The sequence below is a fragment of the Phaethon aethereus genome (genome assembly GCF_964289735.1).
Source record: "Phaethon aethereus genome assembly, chromosome: Z".
NCBI lineage: Eukaryota > Metazoa > Chordata > Aves > Phaethontiformes > Phaethontidae > Phaethon > Phaethon aethereus.
In genome coordinates this window covers 78,237,283-78,249,859 of record NC_138577.1, presented here as the reverse complement: position 1 = coordinate 78,249,859, position 12,577 = coordinate 78,237,283, and the positions used below count along the sequence as shown (strand labels likewise).

General features: G+C 43.4%; 1 protein-coding gene across 1 annotated transcript in view; it reads left to right on the top strand.

Moving 5' to 3' along the window:
- Positions 1-1,537: 1,537 nt before the first annotated feature.
- The window catches only part of MUSK (muscle associated receptor tyrosine kinase), a gene marked incomplete at both ends in the record, with an annotated part of 54,705 nt that continues 43,665 nt past the window's right edge, over positions 1,538-12,577 (top strand). The window contains 5 exons of the mRNA XM_082013275.1: positions 1,538-1,616; positions 5,858-5,984; positions 9,125-9,276; positions 10,685-10,812; positions 11,338-11,479. Of these exons, the coding sequence (XP_081869401.1) occupies positions 1,538-1,616; positions 5,858-5,984; positions 9,125-9,276; positions 10,685-10,812; positions 11,338-11,479 (628 nt within the window). The remainder of the gene's footprint in view (positions 1,617-5,857; positions 5,985-9,124; positions 9,277-10,684; positions 10,813-11,337; positions 11,480-12,577) is intronic.

Sequence of the window (12,577 nt, the reverse complement as noted above, 5' to 3'; positions counted from 1 at the left end):
GCTTCTGCCTTTATTCATCTTCAGAGGAGCACTTGTGTGGGGATCTTTGCCCAATCAGCTCTTGCATGTCCCTGAAGTAATACTGCCATTGTCACGCCATGCCAAACCATTAGTATCCACACACGCATAGCTCTGGCCAGCTTTACTCCATTTGCTCCTCAGAGGAAGCACTGCCGAGCTATGTATGTTCTTTGCAAAAATGACTGTTAAGAAGTGGTTGAAACTGAGAGATTCAGCAAATAAAGGAAATTCCAGAAATCTCAAAGTACCTTTTACAGTGATATGTTATGACTGCACATTCCCTTTCCTCAAACCATGCTTTTTAGTGCAAAGCTCACATCCGCTCTGCTGATAACATGATGAAAAGTATCTGGAGTCATGTTCCCAGGGCATCATCATAAATTAGATTCTCTCCAGTCTGATTATTCATCTTTTTCTCTTCTGCTCATGCAGATATTGCCTCCACATCAGCCTTTCCACAGTGGTAGGACTGACTGCAAATGCTCTTCATATAAATATTTACACTGTAAAACCAGCGAGTATAAGTGACTTGGCATTTTTTAAAAAGATGATGTGATGTAGACTGCTGTGTTAGGATGGGGCAAGACTGAGTTAGTCAGGAGGTCGCCTCAAGTCTGATGGTCCTCTAAAACTTCCTAGAAAATGTGCTCTGATTTTCAGTCTTTCACTTTAGGCAGAGACCTAGTGGGTAATAAGATGTTTCTGAGGGATTAATAATGTCAGTACCCAACAGATATATTTCCCTACCGCAATGCCTCTACCCATGCCCAAGTCTCCCAGGCTGCTGCTCATGTTGAAATGAAATGCTCCTTTTCTCCCAGGGTATAAATGTCAGTCCTGCTGCGGATATTCACTTCTTTTTAGGGTTTGTTTCCAGGACAAGGCTCTGCTTTTCCAGTGTGCTGCAGTGGTTCTCAAACACCAACACCTTGGCAAAGAAGGGCACTTTCAGTCCCAGTGCCAACCTCTCGTGCTCCAGCAAATACATCTGTTAAGAAAAGAAATGCTATCAGCAGGGCAACAGGTGGCATATTGCAGCCAATCATGAAAGGTTATAATAAGACAGAAGGAGCACGTGCGAGAGAGAGAGGAGAAAAAACGAAAAAGAGGGGGACTAAGCTGAAGGAAAATCCCACGGCAAGCACTTTTTCCACTGCTGCACTCACACGGTGCTGAAACAAAGGCCTGGTGACTTTGCAGCGCTGGGTAGGGTACTGCCCTGGAAATGCGTTTGCCCATTGTAGTCCTCTCTGTTTGCTTAGAAGGAATTCAGAAGGGATTTGCTTTCTCTTGTTTCATGAGCCCCACACTTTCACACTGACCAAAGTGGATACGCACCAGCTGGCCGCGTCCATCACCGCCGCCGGGAGGGAGAATTCCTGATTATACTTAGATCCCGCAGACCCCGCTCTGTCATTAGTGGAGAAGCTCTGCTCGCACACCACTGTCCGAAATGCAGCTGGCCGGCAGCTCCACACGCCTTGCCTGAAGGAGCCGGATGCCTTCTGGATCAAACATGAACGACCTGCTGAAGGTGCCCCTGGTGCACGTCCTCGCCCTGGCAGCCCTCAGCTTAGCCGAGACTCTCCCGAAAGGTTTGCCTGGAGGGGCTTTTGCCCTACTCCGCTCCTGCCTTTTGCCAAAGGAGGTTTTGCAAAGGGGGAGGCATCTCTGGTAATGGTGGGGTGGAGGGTGTGGTTGCGTTCCTGAAAAGAGCAAAAATGTGCTGCTTCTGGTGGTTACTTGACTGCTTTTAGAAGGATAGCAGAGATAATAAGCTCATATTTGTGTCTGAGATTGAAGTTTCTTTGTCTAGGAAGAGCGTGTAGCCCTGTTGTAATGGGCAGGGAAAACCTTTGGGTTCAGCCAGGGTGGGATGGACATTTGTCATGTCAAAGGAAGCTTGCAGGTTTTAATGGCTGCTAGCACCTGCTGCTGCAGAGCCCAAGGTTTGTGGTATTCTGCATGCCTGTGTATGCTTATAAATATATAAAATGTAAAGAAGAAGTAAATAGCTCTAATGTCTTTACAGAACGTGTGTATATAAATACAAATATATGTGGTTTCTATTGCATATAACATAAAAGTTATTATACCTTCTTCCTGTCTTGTGGGCACACACACACATGGACACACGCACACATACCTTCAGGCAACACCAGAACTGAACACAATGCGTTTAGAAAAGTCTTTGAGGTTCAAAGTTCAACAGTGGTCTTCTGGACATAGCGTCTGGTAACTGTGGGCAAAAGGTTTCACTGCATGGTGATTGTCAGGAGCCATTCAAAGCGTACCAGAAACTTTGCAGCTTCAGGAAAACAAACAAAAAACCCCATATCTCAAGGAGGATGCCAGTAGTCACCGGTTAGACCAACGTCTCTGCTCTTGCAGGGCTGTGCTCTTACAATTGTGAGTCAGGTTGGTCTCAAGATGGAAAAATCAAAAAGGTCTCTTTATGAAAACCTTTTGAAATAAAAATGTTAATTTTTTCCTAAGGTACTAAACCTTGGTCTTTTTGAAAGCTGTGGTAAGATGGGATTGGAGAGGCAAGAAAAGCAAAGAGGAAGGGGATTGATGTTTTCCCTGGCGGCACAGTGCAGTGAAGAGATATGCATCATTTCCTAAAACATCGCAGGTGGCTGAATTGCCTTTTTCCCTGAGAGAGACTGAAACATGACTACAGCCCAGTGGTGCCCTATGGAGGTTTTGCAGCAATAGCTGGAAACATGATTGAACCGTTTTTGACCAGACGAACTGCAGTATCTCCAGGCGTCTGCAATGCTGCAGGGGAGACTGGCTCTGTTTTCTGCTTTGTTTTGTTTTAAAAGTGTGAATCCAAAACCAAAGCCAAGCAATTTGGGAGTTTTTGGTGAGCTGGGGATAGAAGGGGATTTGGCTTTGTCATGGGACCCATGGCCGGCCTTGGGTCATTGTGCTATCTCGAGAAACTGCAGCTGACATCCAGAAAAATGGCACCTGTGTGGCTTTACAAATATATAAGTTAATTGATTTTCAAAGCTATTTAAAGCCACAGGGCTACCTGGAAAATGTCAGAGAGCCCCAATGAATGCACATGGAAAGGTCTGGGCCTGTTTCTCTATGCTGATAGATATGTCTGTACACTGCTGTTTTTTTTTTTCCATGTTAAAATATGGTGATGTTGGCATCAAAATATGATCTTGAATATAAAAAATGGCATCGTAAGTTTTCATTGCTTTCTTGAGAAAACACAGACTGACACCAACACCTGAGATTTCTGGACGCCTTTTAGAAGGAGGCACCATCTCAGCCATTTTGGGGCTCTTTCGCCGCCTCACGACAAAATGGCGGCGCTCTCTACCGCTCGCTGTCCCCTGCAGACTCCGGCCTCGTGTCCTCTGCCCCCTCACCCCGGCTACAGGAGCACTGCCTTCACCTTCCTGCTGGCCCAGCACTCGGTGTTAATATTGGAAAGGTAAAAAAGAGCATATGAGAAAGTGACACGTTGCTGCTGTTGTCACGATTGCTCTTCAGGGATGTAGAATTTGGGGAGGCAGCTGTAAAAAAAAACCCTTCCCTTTCTGCTTTTACCATAGGTAAAGTTCTGTCAGTTGGGACAGTATTTTCTGTGAGTATGTGGCTTAATTCTGCCCTAAGAGCTCCGTGCTGGCTTTCAGGAGGTGCCAGATCAGATCCCATGTAGGCAATATTGATAAGGATAATTCTGTCATACATTGAACTAAGGAGATACCATGAAAGTACTTAACTGTTGCTACTGAATTTGTTTAATATGTAAAACTGACAGCCCTTGTTTGCCCAAAGAATAAAATATTGTCATTATACATACTGGCTCTTGGTACAAATCTAACTTTATCCTTCATGAGAATGGCCATGCTTATTGTGACAATACAGTTATAAAACTGGTTGCTTTGAATTTTGATTACTGTAAAAATTTACATTTCTCAGGGTTAAAAAAGCATCCTTCCAGAGATCAAGGCATGCAGACAACAGAAATAAAAAAATACTATATAAAATTAGCTTGTAAAACTCTATTTCAGCCAGGCTTAATGTGATCAAAGCCCAATAAACTCTGTCTTGAAATAACACTGTCCTCTTTGAAGTAGACAGCATAGCCATGAGTGGAAGTTATTCTCCTAAGAAAATCTTCAGTAGCAGGGAAATTTCTGCTTTATGAAAATCTTCCATTTGGTTTCACTGGTGTGGGATTCATCTGGGGTGCAATATGGATGATTACTTCTGTCTAGTGTGACCCAAAATGACCCAATAAATTGAAGCCTGATACAATTTGGAGCAGTGATCTTAAACAAGGAATCTGATACTTTATGTTTGAAATAATGTTTAGTTAATACAATCTTTAGTGCTATACTAGCTGTACTTTTAAGATCTTTTTATATATAATAAGTATAGTCATTACCAATTATGAAATCTGAAATCATCTAATCTAGAAATATTGTTAAGGCAGATTCGTTCAATTGACATTTCAAAAATACTTGGACTTTTACATAAACTTGATAGTGGAAGCCGATCGTTTCTTCCTCTAGCTTCATTCCAGCTGAACTCCAATGACATTCTGATTTTTACTCCCATGTAAATTAAAAAAGCATTAATGTAAAGACTTTCTATTATTCTCAGTCATTTAAATTGGAGTGTCTTGTATTTTGCCTTTTTTTTTTTAAGAGGGAGGGGTAAAATTGGTGTAGTTTTTGCCTGAATTTAAATCTTATTGCGCTGACAAGGGCCAGCAGGTACAGTGTAGGCAGGATTGTTCTCTGAAAAGACACACAGTGTGACCGATACTGCTACAGTCAGCGAGGAACAGGAAGATTCTTGCATCCGCTGTACATTTTCAAGGTGGTGTTTCAGGAACATGGTATGAAACTTGTTCATCTCAGCACAGCTGTCAATGAAACCCAGTCCAACAAATATTGGATGTGTGTTCCTCACAGCCATAGACTGCAAGTCATTCAAGTGTCTTTGGAGGCAATGGCTGCAATGCATACCATGCGCAGGGGAAGCCATTTGCTAGAGGTATCCTTTGATCCTTCCAGCCGTGCTTCAAGTTTTTTACCAGGGTGACAGAAAATGTTTCTAAAGATATATTCAAATAATGTATGACCACAGGTCTGTGATAATAAGCATCAGACACAGCTATTAGGCTTCTAACCCTGGTGCTACTTGGTTAGAAAAGTTGAGAAAATGAGAATGTGTGCTAGTCATGACACAAATCTGGAAGACCTGAAGGGCCTTTATGAGCCTGGCCTTGAAAAATATAGTGCCATAAAACTTTTTTTTTTTTTTAAGAGAAATAGTTGAGTGGAACAAATCCCATATTAATGACAGAGAGGCCCAAATCTCTTGCATTACACATTAATAAGGAGGCACTGTGCCCACTCTAGGGGCAGGTCAGCTTGGCTTCAATTTGTGTGCTGCTCCTTGTACTTCCAGCCCATGCAATGCCACCCCGCAGCACGGGGACGCGCAGCTCTGTCCGGGCTCTATGCCACCCGGTTCCATGCACCTTAGGGGAGAGGAGGGTAGAAGCAAGCTTGCTGGAGCCGCCCCGTGCTTGGGCCGCTCCGTTTTGCACCCTGTCGGGAGACCACGAGCGAAAATGCAAAACCTGTAGCAAACAACAGAAGGCTGCAGCTACGAATGCGGAGGGACCTGTGTTACAGCAAACATGCATGTGGGGGTGCAAAGCACCTCTGTGCTGGGGAAGAAGCCATGGAGTGGCCCTGCAGGGACATGGCTGCCTCCACCAAAGGGGTCTGGCAGGCCTCGTGCCTCTCTCTGGAAGGCAACAGGAGCTTTTCTCATTTTCTCTTCCTTCGCACAGCTCCCTTGATCAGCACTCCTCTGGAAACTGTGGATGCGCTGGTAGAGGACGTCGCCAAGTTTGTGTGCGTAGTGGAGTCGTACCCTGAGCCGGAGATTACATGGACGCGCAACAGCATTCCCATCAGGTAGGGAGCAGCCCCAGCCCTCTCCAGCATCTCCTGCCAAAACCATCAGTGCTTTCCTTCCTGATAAAGGAGATATCTGGAAAAATCCAAATGGGTCTGCGGCAGCGAATACGGTTGAGAGGTTTTAATTATATAGGAATCTGTGTTCCTTAAGGAGTGATAGGAGCACCTGGGGAGTGCTCTTGCAGATTCACACGCCTGAGTTTGGAGACAGCTGGTTTCTGCTGCAAGCAGTGCAAGGAGTGCTCTCCAGCTTCAGACAATGCAATCTGCTCCCTTCCTCAGTATGTGCATATACAAAAGAGGAAAATGATGTATAATATTTAAAAGGAGCAATGCCAGACTTCTTGTCTGAATATCTGGAATGTGCTTGGAAACTTTGCATGGAAAAGGTCATATCAAGCCCTTCTTCTTTGCTTCTAGTTCTGGATCTGACCATAGGCAACTGGCTTCTTTTTGTTATGCACTGTCAGACATTAACCACTGGGGATCAAGATGCCACCGAAGAAGGCAAACTTGGAAATGTGTTATGGAAGTTGCTACCATTGCTTTATCTGTTGCTGTCAACAGGCTCCTGCAAAGTAAACTGTACCTGATCTTCCAACTCTGAAATCACATTACACCTGCCATATGGCTTCACATCAGTTTCTCATTCTAGATCGCTGTTAGTGACTCCCTCTGTAAGGAAAAATTACAGAACAATCTCTGTGTAATACAGTTAAGGCCCGTTCTCCACAAGAGATGTCTATGTTAGGCAGATGGTCACCTGAAGCACAGTTCCTGCCATTGGGGTCCAGCCTCCAAAGAGCCCTTGAAACATTGCCTTGGCAGACTCCAAGTAAGTCAGCAGGAGAAGGAGGTCTTACTGCTGTGAAGACTATTTTAAAATAGGAGAAAAGCATAACGCTACACATATGCATGCTGGCCTTCAGAAATCTTTTTTTCATTGCCTGCAACAGGATGTCAGCAAAACCCCAGTCCTAATCGTCTGACCCCAGCCTTGTTGCAGGATGGAGGTCTGAATTTCCATGGATGTTATTTCCAAGTCAGGTCACCTTTCTCCTAATTCCTTTCTGATCAGTGACATCATGCCTGAAAAACAAAGCTGGGAGAGGAAGCCATTCATGTAGGACCATGGAGATTACATGCCTTTCTCTCCCCATGGTCTTCAAAATTTCACTCTTTCTATGATCTAAGATCATATGAAAACCAGATAATTTCTCACCCCAATCCCCACTTCCAGAAGCTAAACACACCCCTCTAAAAGTCATCCCACTCCCTCTGAGAGACAGTGCCTTTTTTACAACATTGACCAAAGCGGAAATTACTGATCAGAAAAGCTCTGCTGGTGAGGCTGGAGAGCTCAGGTGCTTCGTTCCTTTACTGTGACTTCTGGAGTAACTTTAATAGCAGCAACAATTTCACCTTCCCAAAGCTGTGTTGGAATTAATAGTTAGTGTGTCTGGATACAAAACCTCAGACAAACATGGAAATAGAAAGGCTGAAAATATTTCTGTTACTTTCCAAGAATGCGGATGAAAGTATATGCACAATGGAAAAGGATCAGATCAGTGGACATTTTTTTCTGAAAAAAACATATTTATAAGCCTCTGTGTGTGTGTATATCAAACTTCAAAGGGGCTAGTAATAAATATCACTTATTTTAGTCACAAAATTTTCTTCTCTTGCCAAGGTCCCAGCATCCTGAACAGACAGCTAAGCTAACCTTCAAAACAAAACAGTATGTAAACATTCATCTTTAACAGGAATAGTTCCAGGACAGAGGCACTAATCTTCTGGAAGCACCTTTCCTTTTGGTGTCAAATCATGTGCAGGTAGACCAGCAGGTGCCCTGTGTCGAGTGAAATTGTCACCTGCCCCATCTCCCAGGACAGGGCTGCATGGAATGAGCCTTCCTCAGGAAGAGGAGGGAATGGAGCCTGCACGTCTTTTACATAATGGATGAGTTCATTGTACTATTGCTTCCCAGGGTGAAAAAGAGGAGAGAGATACAAGACTGAAAGGCAAAAAGCTGTTGAAAGGAAATATGTGCCTGAAACACTGTATATATCACAGTCTGATTACTCAGTGACTGCTCTATGATTTTTAACAGTAAAAGACAAAACAGGATATTCTTAGGTGTCAGGTATTTGTGATAGCTTGGAAGACAATCCTCAGGTGAAATCCCTTTTGCTACTGTTCATCAGAATCAAAGGCCAATTGCATGAAAGTGTTTCCAAAAAGCATCAATGAAGGTGTGAAAAGCAAACATAATTTATGAAATGTTGTGAAAATCTTGTCCCACTGAAGTTTAGCTACTATGCTTTTCCAGTTTTGCAATGAAAATCAGACAGCATAAATCATTGTCTGCTTTCTAACTACCTTTCTTTCTCTCTCTCTTGCTCTTGCAAATGTACACACACACACATCCCCCATGCTCACATATGGAGTTGGTCTTTCCTCCACAGACTTTGTTACAATATCCTGTACTTTTGTTGCTCCAGCTTCAGGACTTTTCTTGACTTCTCTGAAGTCTCCAGGTTAAAGCCTGCTGTTATTAAACTATAGCTATCTTTGCATCCTCTAATCTTTAGATGGCTTCTTTTCTTCAGAATATTTTTTTCTTTGTTTGGGTGTTGTTTTTTTTTTCTCCCCCCAAAACAGACAAAACCACTCCTGGATGCAGACACAACAATACTTGTTTTTGGTTTGAGTCTCACAAAACATTAGCTGTTTAGTTAATTTTTTTTTTTTAATTTGAAGATGGTTTCTTAAAAAAACTTTAGCTAGTTCCAGTTCCTGTATAGACAATCCTTCTCTTGGACTGAGTGATTATGCCTAAACCAGGACACAGCTGGGTAAGATTACTTGGGCTTATGCCTGTCCTTGGCCAGATAGAAACCCAACCATGGTAACTACTTACTTTACCAATACCTGACTGGAGGAAGAATTGCCACCATGCTGCATGGTCCAAATCTTAAGGCCCGACTCCACATTTTCAGTGCCCTCCCTTCTCTTTACAGGTTGAAAATAAAAAAATAAAAAGTATTGCCATTTGTAGTCCCGTCAGCAGTCTGCAGATACAAAGGCAATTCCTCGGCTGTCCCCCTGCCCCTGACAATCTGTGCTGTGCCCTGCAGGCTGTTTGACACCCGGTACAGCATACAGAGGGATGGGCAGCTCCTGACCATTTTGAGTGTGGAGGACAGCGATGATGGGGTATACTGCTGCACGGCAGATAACGGGGTTGGAGCGGCTGCGCAGAGCTGTGGGGCTCTCCAAGTGAAAATGCGTAAGTAGGAATGTAATTTCTTTCTGACACCATGTGAGCATGTAATTGGGAGCCTGAGCAGACCCCCAGGCATGTGCCCTGGTGGTCTATGTTCAGGACAGACCCATGTTCCTGTGGGGCTGGAGGCAGTCCCTTGAAAAAGAGACATGGCATATTGGATCATACCTTAACTAAAAGCAGTTGTGAATATTCACTTTGAATAACACACACTTATGCTAGGATCAGAGAAACTGTTTGCATAGCAGAGGATAAAGAATGACTCTTTGAAGAACGCCCTTTGTACAAAACTTTGTAAAAGCAGCATGATTTGATAGATTAGACCTCAGTAGCGATACTGCAGAAATCCCCTGTGAATTTTAAACATAGCATTTCCTTAATCAGATTTATGGCTGAGGATGGCAGAAGCAAGTAAATGCTGTTCAGATGTTCTTAATAGCAGCCTTGAAAGGTCTGGAGCACTGCGGTGTAAATCTCATCACACCACGTGGAAGGCAGAGGACTGGTTCTTGCAAAGGGCTACTTGCGTGCTGAGCTCGGTGAAGCTGAACTCACATGGCTGCAGTTATTTACACAAACAATTAAAAGGACAGCTGAGATATATCCTGGCTAAAGGATTTGTTTGCTCTAATGAGCACGACCCTCCAGGTCCGGTAATTCGGGGGCTCTCCAGCACCCCAGTTGCCTGTGGGTGGGGGCCAGGAGGTGATACTCTCTGAAGGTCATTTTTCTGCTGGTATCGTGCAAAGGAGGCAAAACTCCAGATCTCCCAAAACACTGAGATGAAGATCTTTTTTACTCTCAGCTTAAAGTAAGCTAAGCCATCTTTTTCTTTGAGTAAAATGAATTTAAATTTTTCCCATGTTAAGTTTAAGGGAGTTTGATTGTTTTTTTCTTTAAGGATCCTTTCTCCTTTTTACTAGCATAGCTCTAAATCCTGCAATTAGGGACATTAGTTGAGTTTACATGCCCTTCTTGTTGAGCTAGAGACAAGCCTGGGTTAAAACTATTTCAAAACCAATTCACTCCAGATCTGAGCTTTCACACAAGACACTGTTTATGCAGTGAAGAATGTAAAAACCTGGAATGCAAACTGCCTTCAATATTGGAAATACTCTTATCTGGATTTGGATTTTAGCCCAGGCCCTAATTCAAATGCCTGTCAAACTCTACTCCTGAAAACAAATAACCCGTGCAAGTTAGCTGCTTTTGTGTCCATAAACTTAAACTCTGAATGCTGTGCTTAAGAGGTTTTTTCTTTCAAAGGCAGCTCGTGACCTATTAAGACCACTCTATCTTTCAGCAACTTACAGAAAAAGCAGCAGAGATTTTGTTGTAATTTCTGAATTTGTCCTGTTCTAGTATCTTTTATCTTCAGTTCAACTTTAATATTTGTCTTTTAAAATTTTAGGACCCAAAATAACCCGACCGCCTATAAATGTCGAAATAATAGAAGGGTTAAAGGCTGTCCTTCCATGCACTACAATGGGGAATCCCAAACCTTCTGTTTCGTGGGTCAAAGGAGAAACAGTTGTAAAGGTGAGTAGAGAATGAAACTTAAGTAATGCTAACTATTTGCTAAGGTATTGTGTTAAAATATTAGCAACAATTACAGCATTTTATAAATTCTAGTTGCTAGGAAGCAAGCATTTGGAAAATCCAGAGATCATCTCGTAAATATCTGCATCTGCAGTAATTCAGTCTATAAACCAAACATTTTCTCTGTATCGATATTTTATATGACATACATATTTATTACTACTAGGTGTGGCCAAGCGCTGCTGAATGCACTTGTGGGTGTTCTCAAAAATAAGACCTATTGAACCACTGAGCTAAGATTCATGGCTCTTTTGAAGCTATAATTCACTGATCTGCAAAAAGACGGATGTGTGAGTGTGTCATTAAAATGCTGAGCAGGAAGAGCTGTCCCCAAATCCTTCAGCTGTAGGACAATGCAAATAATTTTCATGTGTGTATGCCAAATCTTTGCAAGCAGGTATTTGGTGTTGCTTGTGTGCAGCCTGCATGTAAAGCCCTCACCTTGATCCCTCCTTCATCTGGCAGGAGAACGCTCGCATTGCTGTCCTTGATTCAGGGAATTTAAGGATCCACAACGTTCAGAGAGAAGATGCAGGACAGTATCGATGTGTAGCCAAGAACAGCCTGGGCACAGCCTATTCGAAACCTGCAACGGTGGTAGTGGAAGGTGAGTAACCCTTGCACCAGGATCCAGCTCCACATGCCAGCTCCTCGTGCATACCCGGTTAACTTGAATTAACTTGAAATGTCACATTGATTTTGACAAAAACATCTCAGGGGATAATGTGAGAGGCAGAAAAAGGGAAGGAAAGGGAGAAGGAGAGGAGAGGAGAGGAGAGGAGAGGAGAGGAGAGGAGAGGAGAGGAGAGGAGAGGAGAGGAGAGGAGAGGAGAGGAGAGGAGAGGAGAGGAGAGGAGAGGAGAGGAGAGGAGAGGAGAGGAGAGGAGAGGAGAGGAGAGGAGAGGAGAGGAGAGGAGAGGAGAGGAGAGGAGAGGAGAGGAGAGGAGAGGAGAGGAGAGGAGAGGAGAGGAGAGGAGAGGAGAGGAGAGGAAGCTTATCCACATCTGCTCCCATTGCTGGCTGATGGTGAAAGGGACTATCTGTTGAGGGTCCTTGTTCCACAGCTGCTGTGGCTCTAGTAGGGTATTTGTCTGAGTAAGGACTCCCAAATATGTTTTTCCTTCTGACTCATGGTTTCCAAGATGCCAGCTTGTTTCTTCTTTGAAAAGTCCCATCAGACCTGTGGGTTATACACTATGGCTTGTGGAGATGGACAAATAGAAAGCTGATGGCCCTGGAAACTCGCTGCAAAGAGCCTGATCAGAGAGAGCTGCAGCTGCAAACAGTGAAGCATTTTGCACCATTATGCATATGTCCCTCTCCTTTTTCTCTGATTTTCTATCTGAATTGGTTAGTTCTTTAGGTAAACAGAGCTTTTCTTTTTGAGGATTTTAACATTTTCTGTCTGCTAAACCAAACAAAGGATTGCTTTTTTAGTTTCTGGTCTTTATGTGCTCAGTGTCAATCTCTTATTTACAGAAGGTGTTTTCTTTGTGGTATAAATGACCACCAGTTTCAGACTGCTGAGACCCATGGACTGCAGAGGAACCCAAATGTAGGCAATGAAGCATTCAATGTTCATGAATCTTACAAGAGAAGTTGGGTTAAGCAAGATTTTGCACAGTGAGAGGAGGGATGACTGACTCAGTAGATGAACTGATTTTAATTCCTTATTCAGAATGACTGTACTGTAGAAAGTGGAGAA